This window comes from Caloenas nicobarica, chromosome Z, assembly GCF_036013445.1.
Source record: "Caloenas nicobarica isolate bCalNic1 chromosome Z, bCalNic1.hap1, whole genome shotgun sequence".
Lineage (NCBI taxonomy): Eukaryota > Metazoa > Chordata > Aves > Columbiformes > Columbidae > Caloenas > Caloenas nicobarica.
Genome location: NC_088284.1, coordinates 108,817,100 through 108,838,046, shown reverse-complemented (window position 1 = coordinate 108,838,046; position 20,947 = coordinate 108,817,100). Strand labels below are relative to the sequence as shown.

The 20,947-nt window shown below is 47.7% G+C and overlaps 1 protein-coding gene across 1 annotated transcript in view; it reads right to left on the bottom strand.

Annotated features, from left to right (window-relative positions):
- LRRC7 (leucine rich repeat containing 7) overlaps positions 1–20,716 on the bottom strand; it is a 136,199-nt gene extending 115,483 nt beyond the window's left edge. The window contains 2 exon segments of the mRNA XM_065655878.1: positions 20,042–20,644; positions 20,647–20,716. Of these exon segments, the coding sequence (XP_065511950.1) occupies positions 20,042–20,644; positions 20,647–20,716 (673 nt within the window).
- Between the last annotated feature and the right edge of the window lie 231 nt (positions 20,717–20,947).

Genomic DNA, 20,947 nt, shown 5'->3' with positions numbered 1-20,947 from the left:
TCCTTTACTGCTGACTTTTGATGAATTACTTTTCTTGTAAATAAGCAAACGGAATGACATTGCCTGTCCGAATCTGTAAATAACATCACATTTTTTTATAAGTTTCCATGAGATATTGGCCCCTTTTACTACTCGTCTGTGCGCCGTGCAAGGGGCGTGCGGTGTGTTAGATCACCCCAAGCCAAGGCGCGTTGTGCAGTGTGGTCCGAGCGCAGCTCAGCTCACAAAACCCGTTCTGGCTGCGATTGCACACCCGAGAAGTGCAGTTTTCCCCAAATCGCAGGAATTAACTTGCTTTCCAAATAGGATTCAAAAGTGCTCAGGCCAAATGGCTGTCCTGCTGCTCGCTGCCAATATTTTAGGAAGAAATCTGGAAGTAAAATAACCCATCACTTACTGGAGCAGTGGATATATTGATGTCTCTCTGGGCCATTCTGGAACTGGCTTAATGAGATTTTATAGGAACCTCTGGGGAGTTATTTCAGCAAGAACCACCAGGACGGCACAGGGCAATCTTCTCTGCACATTTCTAATATATTGGGCCTTCTTTTCTAAAAGCAGCATCTTTAGAGATTTTGGCTGTATATATCTGGGGCCTTTGACTTGTGTTCTAAGACTATCAATATGTCGGTCACAGGTATAATGGCAATAAGCTCTTTTTTGCCATATTGCACATCCTTGGCAAGGAAGAATTAGAATGGGCCAGGCAGCTTCTGTACCAAACGATTAACAGAGAAAATGGGATAATTCAAACAGTTACAGGCCTGTCAGCCTGACACTGATCCTGCACAATGTAATGGAATAAGCAATGCACAACGTTATTTATGAAGAATTACAGCAGCTTAATAAAATCAATGCCAGTACACACATCTATTTAAAAAAAAGTGTCCAACTAGCCTAACAAATGTCTTCTGATGGGATTACAGGTATGAGGGATAACAGCACCAGTGGTAAAGCAGCATAATTCAGCAGGCACCGCATTTACTGCTGTATAGCTTTCGACTGAGAAATCAGAATGTTATAAATCAGTTTATTACATTAAATAGACTTGAAGCTCACAAAAGAAAAATTCAGAAAAGAAGCTTAATTGTAAATGGAGAACCACCAGAGAAGGAGTGTGTTTTTAACTGAGGTCCAAGTTTGGTGCCTTTTGTTACTTTACCTCTTCTCCAATGACTTAAGAAGCCATGAAATCTTTTCTGTGCAAGTGAATTACAAACAGGCGAGGTGAAAACAACCAAGAGAGCAGGAGACCGTCCTTGGTTGGACAAGAAGGAACAAGCCAACAATGTGTGTTACAACATAGCCAAACAACTGTCCTACCAGCCGGCAAAAAACCACCAGTACCCACCGGAGCTGGGAAGGTAAAGGACTCCAGGATGGGAAGCAGAGAGGAAGGACTGTGACCACGCAGAATTGCTTGGGATATTGTAACATTTGCAGTAAAAATGGAAAATAAAATTAAGATTAAAAGTCTCAGCCTGTTCCGGCTGCTCTCACAGCCCAGCCCGTGCAGGGTGCGTTAATGAGCCCCGCGCTCCAAAGCACCAGCCACAACCGCCACGTTCTTCTGCATCACGATAAGATCCAAATATCCATTTTCCACAGCTCAGTTCTTGTAGAAGCTAATTTCTTCCTAATAAAACTGCAAGAGATTAAACCTCAAATGTGAGATGTTAGCAGAAAAAGAGATGTTCAAAGGGCAGGACTAAAGGAAAGCCATCTGAGACCAGCAAGTCACACCAAATGCTGGATAAGTCAATTAAAAGCAGTGAAAAATGCTCAGATGTGCGGAGCAGGGCTATAGGTTTTTCATTAATTGTGACTGTACAGAGGATGAGATGCTTCCACTTAGCTTGAGAGGAAAGTGAACAAGAATATTCAAAGAAGCTTCAGTGTCATCCCGGGCTGTTTATCAGGGCTCCCTTCCCTTTCCAAGTGCTCTTTGTCCAGTAGGATGAAGGACACCATTACTGACGTCTTCTCTAACTCTTTTTAACTACACGCATTTTCCTTTCACAGAGCCAGAGGAGATGCTGACACATTTCCAACCTTTTTCTTAGAGATTCATCAGCTAAAATAAATCCTGCATTTGTGAATAGGAAGTTAAAGTAATTCACACTTCTATGATTAACAAATGTAACAAGTTAAATTAAAAACATTTAACTCATAAGACTTAACAACATGCTTTGTATGCTGATTTCACATTTCCTACAAGAAAGTTTCCTTCTACCAAAACTGGAAAGCACATGTTGAAAAACAGTGAAACTGGAAGTAATGTGGCAAGTTATTAAAAAAAAAACAAAGAAAAAAATCAACAAGGCCTTTCGGGGACAATTACCATGGCTGAGGATCACTTCTAAAGTCATTTAAATGCTGAAGTTCATAAGGAGTCCACTAAGAAGAATGCTACAGTTATCTTTATTCCAACAGAGAACTATTTTAGACCACAAGCTGACATTGCAAGTGTGCTTAAATATGACACTTAATTCTGGAGCACTCGTCCCCCCACTCTCTTGATTGCTGAGTTGCAGCAGAAAGTACAGCCATCATTTTAGGGTGAAAGGCCTCAGAATAGGTAAAATGACTGGCCTTAGGTTTAATCTTGCCCTAACAGCATCATCCACCACTTAGAAGGACTAATAAAACTCTCATTCAGCTACCAAGTGCAAAGAAATATATGCTCAACTTACAATAAACACAAGTCATTCTGACCAACCTGGAAAGGCTCCAGCTGGTAGAAGGAATCTCAAATAATTTTATGGGAAAGTGCCTGCTAATGCCAACATGTACTCAAAAAACCAAAGTATGTTGGAGGACTCTTCAAAGACCTTTACAGGCATTAGTGAGCCTGTCACTGACGATGCCAATTTTAAAGCCTGTATTTGCCCAAATGCAAAAAGACAAATTTGTTTTAAATGAAAATCCCTCTTCAAGCTTTTCACAGGTTATTGTCTATAAGTATACAGAAAAGACCGCCTATAAATAGATAATATATATGCATAGGCAATAAAGTATTTATGAATAAAAATGGATAATTACCCTAACAAATTTGGGCTAAGGCAGAATAGCCATCATTTTGTGTAAAATACACAGTCACAAGCTGCAGCCACAAAGTTGAGGGTTATAAACCGCAATGAAAACAAAAACTTGCTACTTCACCTTAATTTCAAAGGGAGCAATTTGATTGTTAGATATACAGCTTTGTGGGGAATGGGGAATATACACCATGGAGAAAAATACCAATATTTGTTCTCTGCCACAGTCTCTCCCACCATTTCTTTATGGAATATACATCAATTGAACAGAAGAAGCAGGAAGAAAAAAACCCAAAAAATCCAGTCGTGTAAAAATGGAAATATTAGTCTGTGCTCCACAGATGGAGGGCCCGCCTTGGACAGGCTGCGGGATTCCTGTGCCCAGCCAGGAACGTCTGCTGCAACCACTCAGCTAATCTATCAAAGACTGGCACACGGTGAAGATGAGTGATCACAACTTGACACCCGCTTTCTTGGCCCAGAGATGCCGCCTTTATTTAGTCATTTTCAGAAGTTACCGTCTCATCCCTAAGTCTCTGCTGCTCCAGGAACCTGACTGGGGCTGCTCGGGCACCGGCCCAGGTGAAATGAAGCTGCAAATCAGAGCAGCATGAACCTCGGCTGGGCCTGGCTCGAGTAACCTGGGAGCAATCTGGCTCGTAATTAGTATTAAAAGCGAAATGAAAAGGAGACAGGTCACCTTACGCGGACAGGCTTATGGCCACCATGCCACAAGCATTTGCCATCTCACCCAGAGGACCAACATCTGTCACTCAGTGGTGACGGCAGAAATTATGAGATTATTACAAACTTCTATGAACATCTACCTGTCTAAATTTAACATTTTTGCAGTTTTACATGCGTTTTAAGACATTTACTCATAATAGCATATTTAGCAGGGATCTCTTCTCCTCTTGAAGCAGGTAAGGCAATGTTGTTGTTCCAGAGTATTACAAAACTATTACACCTAATTCCATAACTTGCTGTGGTCGTACTCTAAAAACCTAATGAGACTATGCAGTGCCAACAATAATGTTATTTTAGTTTGGCTGGGAAATGTTAATTGCTTTCAACCTCTTTTCATTTTATTTTAGAATTTTCCTTTGAAAAGTCACAAAAGCCCCAGTTGTTACATAGACTTTGGAGTTTCAGAGACAGGAACTGTGCCCCTGGCTGCGAGACCAAGCGTAGCTGAGCCAAGACCACCGCAACCAGTTTATTAAAGCCATGGTCCTTACCGGTACATTTCAGATGTTTTTCCTGCTAATGTTTAAGCAAGAGATACAGTTAAAATGCTTTTCACTCTTGCAACAAAAACAAGTATCATAATAAAAGAAAAATAAACTCCCAACCTCCACAACATGCCTTTGCCAACCACATTCTGCAAGGAGAACGGGAAAAGCCAAGCTGGCATTCATAGAATATAAAAAAACAGCCAGGGACAAAATGGTGTCCTGCAGCCACTCCTTATTAATGGATATATTACGGATCAACCATGTGAATGTCACTTCCGACAAAAATGTTTAACATCGCCACAAAGCCTTCTAAAGTTTAAGCTGAGAAGTGAAAACATCTTTATTTTAATGTACCTAAAGATCTCAGCCAGTACTTTTTCTTCTATGAAAATCTAGTTACGCCAACAAAGCCCCGTGAGCCTGCACGCTGAACGCAGCCAGCAGCCACGGGAACTTGGCCCCAAAGCCACAGGAAGGGCTCGCACAGCAACGTGCTACGGGACGATGCGCGAGGACCTTCTACCGGCTGCATTTAACTGGGCTGCGGCTCTATTCTGATCAGTTCTGGTCAACGCTTGCAAATAACAAAGCTGTACTCAGTGCATAAAATGACTTCTGTTGCTATTTAAAAGCACCACAGGAAAAAAAAAATAATCCAATGATGAAGCTTTTCGATCTGTTCTATAAGAGGAAGCATTAGCAAACAAGCTAATCTATGCAAACCCAGCGCAAAGGCGGTGGGTGAGGACTCGAGGTGATTGCAACGGTGTGGAAGCTCTTTGCAAGAGCAGCGGGTGCCGACCCGTCCCGGCTGCAGGGAGCCTGTCCCGGCACAGCCATCGCCCGCCCTGCCCTCCGCGCCCCCGCAGAACCGCGCACTTGGGCGGTTTGCCCCTTTTACCGTCATTTCTGCTGGACATCACTATAACGTAGCTGATCTCTGGTTAAGAAAACACGGCCTTCCATTTGCCACACTCAGCTTGCGAACCAGACTGATTTTCCTGGAAGAGACACTGGATTTCAGCACACTGAGCTGCTCTAACGGCTGTTTCCAAACAAAATCTTGCAACAAACAATGAAATATTATCAGGGGATTACGTTGCATGCTGAGAGGCATCTCGGAAAGATCTCTTATCAATATTTTTATATTTTCATCACACTATGCACTATTTCAAGTACAAATATCGGCTTCTTAAAAACCTGTATTTAGCTCTGTGCAGAATAAAACCTCCGATAAAGCCGTGCTAAATACATAAGTTTTGGCAGCCTGAATCATATCTCATGCAAGTTAAAGCAAGTTTTAATGCTCTCATGGAAACTTTGGATCAGGATCCAGTTTGTGTTTGTGATTCTGAAAGCATGAGGTGACTCATAATTTCCTACCTTCTCCTTAATGGTTTTAGAAAAAAAATGAAGCTATTTGGGAGGTTTTTTTACAACCTTCAAGAATCGAGACATCATACACACTTGCAAAAAGAAAACAAAAAGCCCAGAAAAACATCTGGGTCATCCCTGTGCCTGAACATCTGAGAGATTCGTGTTCCGGTCCTGTGACCGCACGCGAGACACCAAGTTTGCTCAAGCTGATAAAGGATGGGCTAGAAAACATCTGGACCTGCAGCTCCTTTCCTGGTGCTCCAAAGAAATCATTGGATTTACACTAGTGAGAGGGAAGGGTAAATGAGAGACACAGCAGTTCCCAGATGCAATGACTCCAGCAACATTCAGTACAAAACATACAAATAAATATACTCAAAAATATGCCCTTACAATAGAGAGCCTGTAGAAGTCATTGCAGCAACTTAACTGAGTCTCCAATAAAATTCCATTATGTTGTGTAGTATAAACCACAGCTGAAGTTGACTTTCTATCCATTACACGTCATCAAATATACCTTGTTACAAGACTCTTAAAACTACTACCAATAAATACAACTTTTGTTCACCTTGTTGACAAATACATCACAAATATAGAGGACAGTAAAATATCCTAAATTTTTTTTTTTTTTTTGTCCGGGAAATCAATTACAAAATCACGACTGATATTGCAAAAGACCTGGATTCCTTTCTTGGCGTGTTTTTCTTTAAGGATTGGTGTTTATAAATTACTTCACCATGTAACCGCCGAGGTGACTGTCTCATTCTGTCCCTGCCTGGCTGCCGTCAGTGTGTGTAGGAGAAGCTGTGAGGATGCAGCACAGCGCCCTTCAGCTCTATTTTCTTCCCTGAGAAGAACGCGACACAGATACTGACGGGATATTTTCGTAGGGTGGGTGTTAAACCGGGCAAAGCAACTCCTGGTGCAGCCCCAAGGGCCAGCGCATCCCATCAGATCTATCCCTGCACACTCAGCGTGTAAAGCTGTAACACAATACGGTGCATATAAAATAGAGAGGAAAATAATAAATATGAGCCAGCGTGTGCCCAAGTGGCCAAGGAGGCCACCAGCATCCCGGCTGGTACCAGCACTGGTGTGGCCAGCAGGACCAGTGACCGTCCTGTGCTGGGCACTGGGGAGGAAAAACCTCCAATCCTGGGGGCGGTTTTGGGCCCCTCAGGCCAAGAAAGGCCTTGAGGTGCTGGAGCGAGTGGAGAGAAGGGAACGGGGCTGGTGAGGGGCTGGAGCACAAGGGTGACGGGAGCGGCTGAGGGAGCTGGGGGTTCAGCTGGAGAACAGGAGCTGAGGGGAGACCTTCTGATCTCTGACCTGCCTGAAAGGAGCTTGGAGCCGGGGGGGTCGGGCTCTGCTCCCCAGGAACAAGCGCCAGGACCAGAGGAAACGGCCTCAAGCTGCGCCAGGGGAGGCTGAGGTTGGATCTGGGGAACAATTTCTTCCCCCAAGGGCTGTGGGGCATTGGAACAGGCTGCCCAGGGCAGTGCTGGAGTCACCATCCCTGGAGGGGTTGGACAGACGGACATGAGGTTCTCAGGACATGGGGTAAAAGGGGACTTGGCAGTGTTGGGTTGATGGTTGGTCTTGATCTTAAAGTGTTTTCCAACCTAAATGATTCTACCATTCTAAATGGGCAAGATGGCATATCCACACAAAGCACCCAAGAGCATCTTCTAAAAGAAGAAAAGAAAGCATAAAAAAGCTCTGGTTCGGCAGAAGTGACGTGAGGACCGAGGGGTGACACTGGGCAGGACGGCCACGGCCACGCTGAGAGCTGAACACCGGCACGGCCCATGCTCACGTTGGCACAGGACAATCCTCCGTTTTGCACACACAAACTTAGCACCAAAATGAGAATCAGTCAAAGCAGAATTCATCCCATCATGATTTGGAAAGACGAGCAAAAAGAGCAGAAACCTAGAGAGACAAAATGTGAGAGAACAACCTTAAATTATGTTTAGCTGTGGACTATCTTTGCTTTCAAAGTAATTTTAGCAACGAAACCCCTACTCATCTCCAGAACAATGTCATGACATAGCTTGTTAATAAGCTTTTTTCACTCACTAATTAATAATAAGCATTCACATTATATCCACAGTTAAATGGTGTCAGTAGTCACTACTCTGTATTTTAATTCTATTTAAATTTAAAATCCCTATTTTAATTCTGTTAGCTAAATAGTAGCTGCTCCAGCTGAACTGATGGAAGTTTTTGCAGGACACACATCGGTGGACGGTTTTCTCACTGGAGAAGCAGCCAATTCACCCATGTGCTACCACCTTTCCTTGGAATTCAGCAGCCTCCGGTACCGCACTGCTATCTACTGAGCGTACTTTCATCTATACCTATGGAGCTTTCCTGACTTCAATTAAATTACGAGGACGGAAAGGAGCAGAATTTGACCTTCTGGGTATATCCAGATAGAAAGAACAAGCTGCCTGATATCTCAGAGGCAAATCTCCTGCATCTGGTCATAAACTCCTTTCAGAAGATGAATTAAATTAGCCTGTGTAACAGACATCAGAGCAAAAAGCTTAATGTGTTTTGATGTTGAGATGAACTACCCACGATTTATTAGGAAACAAATAATCACAGTAAATTACAGTTCACAGTTGAAAACCAGAGAAAGTGCCTTAATACTAACGGCTTTTTCCACCATGCGATTTCCAGATACTCTTTCTGGATGGAGGGGTGAAATGCAGCGCATTACTGTGACGCCCTTGGAAATACCTGCTTTACTTCTTGAAACTTGTGAGCAAAAAGCTTTCTGCCCACACCCCTCTGCCTGGATGGCAGAGGAGGCTGGAGTTGGTCCCTTCTGCTGTTGCTTGGCAAGAGCCGGGTACTTCACGTGTGGAACATGAGGAGCGGCACCAAACGCCCGCGCTGGGGCCAGGCTGTGGGGTTTGGCTGATCTCCGCTCTCACTGTCAATGTGGGGTCCTCTGTGCTCAGGGAATGATGCACAGGGTGGCTTCAAGGTCATTGCAAAAAAAAAAAAAAAAAAAAAAAAAAAAAGGTTTTCAATTCTGTGTTTTCTTGGAGCAGAGTTGGTTCAAATGAAATCGACAAAAATAGAAAAAGAATCTTGAAATATCTTATAGCAAATCTGTTTTGTCCATTTATGCTTAACTGGCAGTTTACAACTAAGGCCGCACGACTAAAATTAAATACATGAAGTACTAAATGCATTACAGAACTGCAATATATGTTTTTAGAAGACACAAACAGATGCTATATATGAGAAAATAATACTGACATTCTACATTTCTGCACACGGAAAGTCTGTGTTACAGGATCAGAAGGGCAAGCCAAGCTTCCCAGCAGCACAGCACTAATGCTCCTCCGGCATTAACGCGGTTTTGCCATGTGTTTTCATCATTAACCACTGGCTCTCACACTAATTCTTCCACAGAACAGCTGCTGCGGTGCACAGGGATGGTACTTTATGGGCAGTGGTTCTTATCTCCCTTCTCTCATCCTTGCTCAAGGAACAGTTTTATGTACTTTTATGTACACATCTGGAATATTGTGTCCAGTTGTGGGCCCCTCAGCTCCAGCAGGACAGGGAACTGCTGCAGAGAGCCCAGCGCAGCCGCCAAGATGCTGCAGGGAGTGGAGCATCTCCCGTGTGAGGAAAGGCTGAGGAGCTGGGGCTCTGAGCTGGAGGAGAGGAGACTGAGGGGCGACCTCATTCATGGTTATAAATATATAAAGGGCGGGTGTCAGGAGGATGGAGCCAGGCTCTTCTGGGTGACAACCATGATAGGACAAGGGGCAATGGGTGCAAACTGGAACACAGGAGGTTCCACTTAAAGATGAGAAGAAACTTCTTCCCGGTGAGGGTGCCAGAGCCTGGCCCAGGCTGCCCAGGGAGGTTGTGGAGTCTCCTTCTCTGCAGACATTCCAACCCGCCTGGACACCTTCCTGTGTAACCTCATCTGGGTGTTCCTGCTCCGGCGGGGGATTGGGCTGGATGAGCTTCCGAGGTCCCTTCCAACCCCTGACATCCTGGGATGCTGCGATACTGAACACTGTTTAAAGCCTCAGAAACCAGGACTCTGTTTGACTCCGTGTTTCTGCAGGTACCGCACAGCTGCGGCAGAGCCGCCTCTCGCGCTGAGGGGCCAGGCCCTGCTCCCTGCCCGAAATGTTGGTGCTCAGCCCCGGGACACCGAGCAGCTCCGGGCCGTGTCCCAGCCCAGTGACCCAAAAGCCAAGGATGTTCCCAGGTTGGACTGATGTGTTGGTCAAAGCCACCTGGGTTCTCAGGAGGTGGGAAAAGCTCCAGTGCAAGCCTGGCCACCCACCCCAAACCTCAGCGTGCTCTTCTGCTGAAAGGGCCACAACATTTCAAAATGGAAGGCCATCAAAAGTTACTGTACAAGGCAGAGAATCGTGTATTTTCCCCTCTACTCTTAGGAAGAAAATGTAATACTTATCAGGGAAGCGATCATAAACTGGAAAAATTCCATTCAGGACCTAAAGATGGTGGATGTGCAAACTTTTTCATGAGACTGAAGAAGCAGAGAGCTGGCCTGGAAAAGTCTTTGTGTGCTTGAAAAATCTGGAGTTTTTATGTTGACATTTCACATTTTGATTCTGGGTAAATTCAAAACAGGGAAAAAACCCACCCAAGCAGCTTTCCAAAGAGCCAGTATCCACCCGTGCAGCTCCTCCCCGGGGAACAGGCGCAAGCAGCTTGCCCTTCTTTTCTGCAATAATAAACAAGGAACACTAATGCTCTTCAGACTTCGAGGAGAAAATTCAGCTCCAAGAATTCTTTTGTGCTGTTTGCTTTCACGCTGCTTCATGGAGTCCCTGCCTTCACTCATCACCTCCTGCCAAACACGTGTGACAATTGTGACCCTTCCTAAACACATCACCTGAAACACGCTCTGCTCACCCCGTTCCCAGGGTCACCTGTTCCAGCACAAATTCCCCCACCACGCATCCTTCGGAGGGATCCGAGAAGCCACAGGAGGTAAAATGAAGCCCTGGCACCACCATGTGCTGAAGGTTTTGCAAAGTCATAAAACTCCTCAGTGCTTTGCATTTCACTTGCTCAAAGTTTCCAGGCCCTCTACTATTGTCAGCATGGAAGATTATTATGGAGCAATCTCTGTGGTCAGTGTGAATTCAGATTTTTATGCATATATTCATATAAATCTGTATTTTATATATATACTTATACACACACACATACGTTCGTATAGACACACAAATTGTGTGTCAGAGACAAGGGCAGATGACGGGTTTGTATTCAATGCCGAAGTGCTTTTTCTTAACCCCAAAGAAACAAGCAGCCAAGTTCTCTATTGTAAAGTAGCTGGAGAAGGAGGATGGAGAACACTGAGAGGTGGCTCCTGCAGATCACGTCATATCCAGACTTATCAGTTCATTAGAAAGATAACAATCGCTCTTTTTTCTTTCTTGTCAACTATGAACTTTCCTCTTAAAGGGTATTGTATTTTGGGTAGGCATTTATTAAGAAGAACAAACTCATTGTATTCTTTTAATCTTATATTTCTGTTAATACCGGTTAAGTTTTTTCATGCTGTTCACGCCATGCTGCCAAAGTCAGTGCATTCAGACTAATGGACTAGAAAAATACAAAGTATTACAGAAAGGACACAATTTATTTTACTTTAAGGTTTCCCAGAGCTATTCTAAAGCTATAAAAAACGGTCCCCTCATTGAACTAAAAGGGAAGGACATAGTAGATATGGAAAATGCTCAGAATAGGATGAAAAGGAAGGCAAAGGTATAGACTTCTCTGTGACAAGTCACTAAGTAGGTCAGTTTATAAAAGAGATGAGTTGGAGGAAACATGACAGATCTCCACCAAACCCCAGGACGGGGTGGGAGCCGCTCGGCACCATCTCCAGTGCAAAGGCGAGAGCTCCAAATAAACCTGGTGTTGGAGAATCACTTCTGATAGCGCAGGACATCAATCCTACTGCTCAGCTTCTCCCCAAGTGACCTCGTAGCTTATTATCATGAGTTGAGTGTGACTAGTCAGAATCAAATCTAGCAGAAGTAATTAAGATTTATCTAATCTCAGGCTAATCTGACAGAACACTGATGAGTTTTTTTCTGCTTTAACCAAATGTACAGATGATATCGCAACTGCAGGAGCTGCAAGTCCTGAGAAACATCAGTGTCCTGCCTCCTCGCTCTGGTCCCGGTGTCATTCCCTGGGGCAGGGCTGGTCAAGGGGCTGGGGGAACATCGGAGCCCAGAAGGATGATGACCCAAAGTCTTTCTGCTGAGACATAATATCCAATATTGAAAGGGGAACAAGCCCAAGCACCACTGGATAAGGGGATAAGGAACCCCCAGGAGTATTTTAAAGTACCATATTCTGAATGAGGGATGCAGACCTCAGTGTTTCTACAGAGCTACGGACCAGAGCCAAAGCCAGCGACAACCCGTGTCACCCCATTTAGCTCCACGCGCTTGGAATTTGCCCTAAATTGAGCAGATCTTTAAGTTACTGCACAAAACAAACAACTCACAAGCAGGGTCATCACTGTGTTGGAAACTATTTATTTGTTGTATTTGACATAGAGCCAGTTAAAATTAAAAAAACCTTGGGGGGTAGCAAATTATACAACTACTTTTTGTTTGTTTTTCCCCACCATTCATCATAGATAGAGACTGACTTTCTTGATTGATTTTATACAAAGAGAGCCATTCCAAAACTCCGATGTCTTGGGCAAGGACTAACTATGGTCTGACACTTCACATCACACCTATTTATGCTAAATCTCTGCACACAAAAATAGCAGCGACGATTAAAGAACGCCAGCAGCTCTTGCGCTGACTGGCAGCTCCGGGATCTTCATTTTTAACTTGTCGAAGTTAACGTATTGTTGCCATTATAAATGGAAATAGTCAGCAGCAAAGTGTTAATGACATCCCATTAAAAAGAGTGCCTTTCCCTGGCAGAATGAAGGCACAGACACCAACTAGTCTTGGAAAATGCACAGAAATACCTACTTTAAAGGAGTTTCTGTGCACGGATTGGAAAGCTGATGTGCTAGCAGAGGCCAGCATGTCAATATTGATTTTTTTCGTGTGGCCTCTTCCACAGATACTTCTGCAGGAATCCTGAAATGTGGCTTTACTTGGGAAAAAAACCCTCAGTACTTAGAAAAATACTGCAGCACTTGCAACCACAGAACAAACAGAGAAAACCATATTTTATGGCACTACAAAAAATTCTTACAAATCCATCCATATGAACTGAGGTTTGTTCTCCCCAAGACCATTGTTCCCCACAATGTCCCATCGGGCAGAAGCCCCCGCCCAGGGAGGCTGATCGCCCTTGTCCTGGAGACACCTCCGAGTCAAACCCTCTCTTCCAGGTGACGTTTAGAAACCGCAAACCAGGCTGTTACACAGACCATATCAATATGGGGCTACAAATAAAATACAGCTATGTTCCAGCTTTTCTCACATAAACTGTTATTCTATCAAGTATTTGGTAAAAAATACTGTTAAAAAAACCAAACAAACAAATTTTGTCTCCAAACTCCTACTGCTTCTTCCTTTCAGAAAGCAAGATACTGTTCTACTTAACTGCCACATCCAAACCCTGCCTTAAAAATTAAAATAGCCACTTTCGTAAATAAAGAAGGTTTGCTCAGTTGTAGAGCTTTCAAAGAAATTATTACACCTTGGAATGTTATTAATATCGATCATAACTAAATTTCTGTACTATGACGACTCAGTTTGCTGCCGTCCGCAGGGGACCACGATGTCCCTCTGGGCCCGAGCACAGCAGAGATGTGACTGTTGACTCCCAGACACATTCACTGTCTCAAGAATTAAGGAAATACTGTGGTGACATCCCCCACGGGGCAGGAGGTGGGAGCTAGTGGACCCTCCTGTCCCACGACACAAGTCACCGCAGGCGCCGGGTGCCGTCCTGCACGGACACAGTGTGCCGGACATTCTGCAAGCCAAGCCGCTGAAGCAAAACCTCCTAGTCTGGTACGGGACAAAGCACAGACGAAAAAAGGAAGAAGTACCCTCAAAGAAATGCAGAATGTGACCATCAACCCAAAGAGTCCAAGAGGATCCTGGATCCCCTGTTCAGGCTGCAGCTCCAGCAGCTGCCTGACCCTCTCCTCTCCCCACGGATCCCTGCGGATCCCCACGGATCCCCACTCCTCCGTACCTCCACACTAGGCCATCTCCTTCCCCTCTCACCATGCACCCATGCAGGAGCGGACCGACAGACAGCCCCTCGAAACAAGGACAGTCATGGAAGGCCACGAGATGACGTGGCTCACCCGTGGATAACAGCACCCATGCTCGTTACATCGGGCGAACGTCCTCCAGACTGGGTGACCACACGGGCCTTGTACCAAAACACCCGTATGGCAAGGAACCTCCCAACGCAGGTGGCACCGTGTCACGTCACTGAGATGGGATCCTCAGCTCCAGCCCCAGCAAATCCATCCTCAGCTCCAGCCCCAGCACGGCCATCCTCCGCTCCAGCCCCAGCAAATCCATCCTCCACTCCAGCCCCAGCAAATCCATCCTCAGCTCCAGCCCCAGCAAATCCATCCTCAGCTCCAGCCCCAGCAAATCCATCCTCCGCTCCAGCCCCAGCAAATCCATCCTCAGCTCCAGCCCCAGCAAATCCATCCTCCGCTCCAGCCCCAGCAAATCCATCCTCCCCTCCAGCCCCAGCAAATCCATCCTCCCCTCCAGCCCCAGCACGGCCATCCTCAGCTCCAGCCCCAACCGCTAGCTTGCCCAGCAGCCAGCACACCTCCTCCTGCACATGGCCATGAGGTTTAGCAAGCCCTTCTGTGACAAACCAAAAGGGTTTTGGGGTGTTATGCCAGTGGGTAGGAATATCTAATGCAAAAATGAGTATTCCTCAACCAAATCCATTTGAGGGTAATTCTGCTCTTCCCCCAGCCTAAAGAACTCTTCACCCTTTGTTTCACATGTTCATGAACTTGTAAGCAGCCTCTCACCAGCGTTCATTCAGAACATGACGAGGTGCTCTGGTCACTCAGATATTTCACAAATCTCACTGCATGACACAGCAAGACACCTTCCGGCACAGGACTGGAACGCGGGGCACATCGCCGTGCAACATGTCACTGTGCCATGACATGCAGAAACCTCAGTTCTTCTGCAGCACCTAGCCATGCGAGATGGCAACCGCGCTGCGACAGGGCTGAAACGAGGAGGAGCATGTCAACTCAAGGCAGAGATGAAGAAGAGATGCACAACACCAGGCTGAACTAAATACTGGTACCCCTGCTGCTCCCGGGTACTTATCTATTAGTTTGGCATCTATCCATTGATTTGCTGTTGAAAACCACCAGCCATTTCTAGAAACAATTTCTGAATGGTTTACAAGACAGAGATACTTTTGCCAGGAAAAAAAAAAAAAAAAAAAAAGACAGACCATTTCATATTTCTGGTTCATAATCAATATCCAGCCTACAAAGCACCAGGAAGATAAAACTGCATTATTACTGCAGGAGAAAGAACTGATGGATTTAGGAAAAAATCCCTCACCATATAAGGGCTGTGAACATTTTCCCACTTAAGACAACGTGTGGGATCAGATTCACAGACACAGAAATATGTTCTGTTCCCTGACACCCACAGTCCTAGAACACCGGGCTGAAGTGCTGGCAAGAATAAGAACCATTTGTTAAGTACAAAAAATGTCTCACATAATTAGAGAACTGCTGAAAGCCACCAATTTAGTACTCAGGCTTTAAAATCTCAGAATTTTTATTGTAACAACAGCTAAAGCTTCAGTATGCTTCGAGGTGGAACCGCCCAACACATGCACCATACGGGCTGATTAGGGTATCAAATACCTGAGGCAAAATTAAGCACGAGGTACAAAGAGATTTCGCCACCGCTCCAACAACACCTTGAGCAGATTTTACGCCAATTATGCAGTGGAGCTGCCCACCAGGTACCAAGGGGCCCCTTCTCGCTGGGGTGACACCTCCCTCCCCAGCCTCATCCCTGCCTCCCCCTCCATCGCCCGTGACCGTCCCCACGTGTCCCTTTGCCAGGGGGTGCTCCAGCCCGTCAGCAGTGATGAGGACCAGGAACATCTCCCAAAGCATCTACCAGGGACAAAGAGCAGCCTCTGCCCCAAAGATTCTTCAATGGTCAAACACAGAACAGCGACGAAGAGAAGATGGGAATGTGGCATTGGAAACAGAACATATGGCATTCGCATGTGGTTTTTTAATATATTTGAGAATAAAGTGACGCAAGAGAGGAGCAGACGGTGGGAGGGACACCTACTACAGATGGAATAGTGATGCTGAAGAAAGGAAAGACAGCGCTGGTGATGGCCTCTCACGCAACTCCTGACAACACAGGTGAGGCAGAAACCCACGTCATCTTCTCCTGGCATGCTATTATCCTTCTTCCACACCCTTCCCTAAGTCAATTGCAGCAAAAATTTTAAAAGTACCAAAAAAGGACAACAACAAAGCAGTGTTTTAAAATCAGCAGCTGAAAAACAACCCAAGTCAACCAAAGCTCTAAATGCTGCTCCATTCTCCACTTTGGAGCAGCATTCCCTGGGGAGTGGAGCATCAGCTCCGCGACTCGAGGTCGAGCTGCAGCCGCCGACTCCGACCGCCGACGTTGCTCCTCCACGCTGCCCGCGGTGTCACACAGCACGAACTTCTCAGCTCACACGCATTTCTGTTTATCAAAACGCTCTTTAAGTACCTATTTCATACCTGGAAGATTGCTCTATTTATAGTCCGTGTCATATCCTCCAAGCATCAAATTCCACTGATAAGCTAAGCATCAAAGATTTCACAAGTATGTCTTCACACCTTAAGCACATCATTGGAAAAATAGTAACAACTGACAATTTCTGTGACATAAAGCCCAGTGTTTGTTTCCCATCCATGGGAACTCGCACAGACTCTCAGGAGTCCCAGCGATGATTTCACACATTGATTATTGGACCTGAATTCACGGTATCGCTGCCCTTCACCCAATTGAGAGATTCACATTTCTTCTGCCCACTGTCTCCCAGGCTTCTGAAAGGTTAAACTCGCTCTCCTCGGATATTCTTTGCACCAGCTCTTCTTTTCATTTCTTTGCCCCAGCAAAATATTTGGGGGAAAAAAAATAAGCATTTTCCTCCAATAAGCTTAAAGGCCTGTAGCTATATATTAGTTCACTCAGGATACGAGTGAACCAAAGGATGAAGAATGTTCTCCTTATGATAAAGAGAGTAGCCTTCCTGAGCTCATGGCTTCCTTTCTTTATTCACCGTAACTCGATCCATTACCATTTTACTTGCTCCACCTCACCAGAGCACCTCTCGAGCTGTACGAGTTTAAGCTCCTTTACTTGCCTAATTTTGCACTTAGCGACAGAGCTGCCTGTGACAGCCTCTCCTCGGGCTGGCAGGCCTCTCACACCCAGCCTAACATGTTCTCCCTCCTGAAGGTTCTCTCCACCTTCCACTCTTCCATAGCTTCTCAGCAGGTCACACTAAAAGAGATATATCTGCCTGGAGAAGATGCACAGTAAACCATGTAGGATTTATCTGCCACCAACAAACTGCTGCATTCCCAGGAAAAAAAAAAAATCTGACAAAAAAGCCAACAGTTCTGAAGGACTCATCCTAGGATTCGATGCAATCTGCCATGCAGGCAAATTAAAGCCTACAGAAACCAGGCTAAAATTAGAGAGAGCTGAGATGAGAACCAAAGACACGCAGAAGCTCTTACAAATCTTTAAATAGGGCTTAATACAACATGTAGGTGCTTGGTCTCTGCTCAGCTTAGACCTACCGAAATCATTAATTTATACTATAAAGTAGCACTAACTGTTTCTAGGACAGTTTTCTACACTGCCCTTTACAGGCTAATCGGTGTGGGCTTTCAGACACGGCTCTGGTGGACCAAAGTGCCTGCGATGGGTCTGATGGATTCACACACCCTTATTTAAAGGGCAGCATGTCCTCCTACCCAGAAGGCTTGAGTCTCGGGCCACCAGCCCAAGCCCTGCCCAAGCAGAGCCACCCGGGACCACGGGCGGGCATCCCTGGGACTGCGCAGGAGGAGCCACCGCCCACACATCACCCTGCAGCACGTGGGGTTGGGGCTGCACGTCCATCAGGCTGAAATTCCCCATTTCTGAAGCACCGGGAGACCTTTGCTGCACATGGGTCCCCCGCTCCCACCCGTGATCCCAGGTACGGAATGGTCCCTGTGGGAGCTGTCACCGCAGCCTCCTCTCCTCGGGAGCGTCTGTTCAGATGTGGGTTAATCCCTGGTTTCTGGGTTTACGATGAAGTTTGATGCTCTGCTGTATTTTGCATCTCTGGCGGCTGCTTTAAGATCAATGCAGGCAGCCGAGGCTTTGTACAGATGCAAATACCTCCGGGGCTATTAATCCCTCATTAATCTGAAGTTTCGTGGCTTTAACAGTGTGCCAGAGATAATGGCCAGCCTTGCTTTTAAAACCCCATTTTGTAAGTAACTGCTACTTTAACAAATTTTTAAGGAATGATTGCGAAGCATTTCTAAAATCCCCTGGGCCCAAGGAGCGAAGGTTTGCCCGTGACCCAGCCCCGCTGCTTCCCACGGGCTCCGGCGCAGGCAGCACCGCGGCCGAGCAGCCACCAGGCTCTGCACAGCCCAGCTGCTGCTCCCTGCTCCGTCAGCATCCACTGGGCTTAACACTAACTAATCAATTAATTATTAGTGATGATCACTGTTACTTCAGCAACTGCAAAAATTGGCTTCATGTAAAACCTTATATTAAAGTGTTTCATATTATGTGTGACAGAAACACATAGAAAAGCTCCTCCTGTGTGAGATAATAACAAAAGATTTAAAAAATACTGGTTTATCAAATAAAAAGTTTTACGTTTCAAATACTGGCAGAGGTTAAAGTTCACATGGACATCAAGCTAACAAGACATATCAAGATATTTCATTATAAGATCATTAAATTAGTATGGTTTTGAAATAAATTACAGTAATTAATACTGTTTGCAAAATGAAAAAAACCTTCTTTGACTGCAGTTGCATGAAAAGAAACACCCATGACCTCCTCAAGGGGCTGATTCCCTTTCCTTCCCAGCACCTATGAACTGAAGCAACATTAATATTCTCAAAAAAAGAGGTCGTGTTCTCCAAGACGCACAATTTATTCATAATTACATCAATTGCGAAATCAGCTGTTCCTATTTCTTTAATAAGTCTTGCTACTGCCAAAAAAGTGGCTGCACTCTGCACCGAGGTTGCCATGGCAAGCATACCTTCCCTGTCGAGGATCCGGGCGAGCACATGCGTAACGGCAAAACCCACCAGATTAAGTCACTTCTCCTGTCATGTAACGATGAGGAAAATGCTTTATATTTCACCCGTTCCTAAGGATTATAATGACTCGGAACACCTGAGGTTAAAGCCAAGAACGGCACATGGCCGGAGCTTTTATCTGAAATTCACAGCTGTGCACAAGCAAAATGAAGGGATTTAACCGGAGTGACAGGTATATCAAAAAGACCCAGGGTACGGATCATTTTTATTTCCCAAAAAGCAAGGAACTTCCAGTAGTGCCATCACAGACACGACCCTTCCCCAGTCCAGTCTCACGGAATTCACGAGCAAACCCAGCTGTTTCCTCGGAGCCCTCGGCACACGCTGTCCCCTGCCCTTGGCAGGTCTGGGGGACACACAGACCCCCGGCTCCGGCGGCCCAGCCCTGCCAGGGCTCGGGGAGGTTCTTCTGAATTCCCCAGAACAGGCACGAGCTCACACCCACTGCCCCGAGGTTCCCTGAATCCCCAGCAATGAACTTCCAGCACACCCGAGCCCTCTTCAAAGCGGCCAAGACTGAAAACTGGGGTTATGTTCGCAGAGGGACGGCAGCATCTGGGCCCCGCGGGACCGGCAGCAGCCGCGGAGGCACCGCCGCAGCCCGCCCGGCTCCCCGGTACGGAACGGAACGGGAAGGGGCGCAGCATCGCCCGGGAGCTGCGCCGAGCCCGATGCCTCAGTTCAGGCGGGTTGAAGGGAACGACCGCGAAGAGACACCCGAAATGTCATTTCGGTGCGGGGCGTGGGGGCGGCGGCACCGAGCGCGCTCCGCGCCCCAGGGCTGCGCACCGAGGGGAGCCCCGGGCCGCGCTGCCCCCGCTCTCCCGGCCGCTCCTTTGTCCCCGGCGGAGGCTCCGCGGCGCCCGAGCGCTCCCTCCCCGCGCTCCGCGGACCCGCAGCCCGACCCGGCCCCAGGGACGCCCCGCTCCGCAGCAGCAGCCCGCACCGGGGGCGGAGGCGGCGGCATCCCCGCGCCCCTCGGGACCCCCCGCGCTCCGCGGCCGCGGCTCGGCGGTACTCACGGTGCAGGCGGGAACGCGCGTCCATGCGCGGCCAAGCCGCGGTCCGGGGGCGCGGAGCCTGCGGGGGCACCGCCGAGGGCTGCCCGCGCCCGCGGCTCCGCCGCCCGCCGGCCCCGCCGCGCAGGTCCCGCCTCCGCGCACGGGGCGGCGCCCAGACACAAAGGCGGCGGTGGCACCGGCGGGGTGGATCGCGCTGCGCGCCCGCGCTGCGCTCCGCGGCGGCGCAGGGGCGGAGCGGCGCGGCTCCGGGAGGGAGGGGCGGGGGGGGCGTGCCGCGGCCGCGCCCTCCCCGCGGAACGGGAACGGGGCCGGTGCGGAGCGATGCCGGGGCCGGTGCGGGGAGCAGCGCGCAGGCGGGGCCGCCCGTTGCCGCCCCGACGGGGCGTCCCGCGGCTGGAGCATCGCCGGCGGGGCCGAGGCATCCCCGGGCTGCGGGGGCGGGGGAGACGCCAAAAAGCCACCGCTCCTGTTCCCCTCGGCCTCCCCCGGCTGCCTCGCAGCGCCCGCCCGCCCTCGGTCCCCCTCCTTTCCTTGCGGCAGGAGCCATCTTCTCCACTTTTGATAAGTTGCGGGGGCCGGTAACCTGCCGAATGGGAAGGGGACCGGGGGCCGGCGGGGAGGGGCTCCCAGCCTCCCGGGGGTGGCGGGGGAAAGCGCTGGGAGATGGCTCAGCATGCCCGGGAAAGCGCTGCGAGATCAGTCAGCATCCCTACCACGGGACTGGGACGTCGCAGGCCACGGGCTACCCCAGCGTGGGCGATGTACGGCCACCCTGCCCCTGGGTGGTGGCTGTTCTCTGTCACCGGGGACATCCCGCCACTGTGGGAGGGAAAGGGGCGAGCGCGGGGGTGTCAGAGCTCTGCTCCCATTAGCCGACCTGCCGTGGTGTTTGTGCGCTACCTGGGA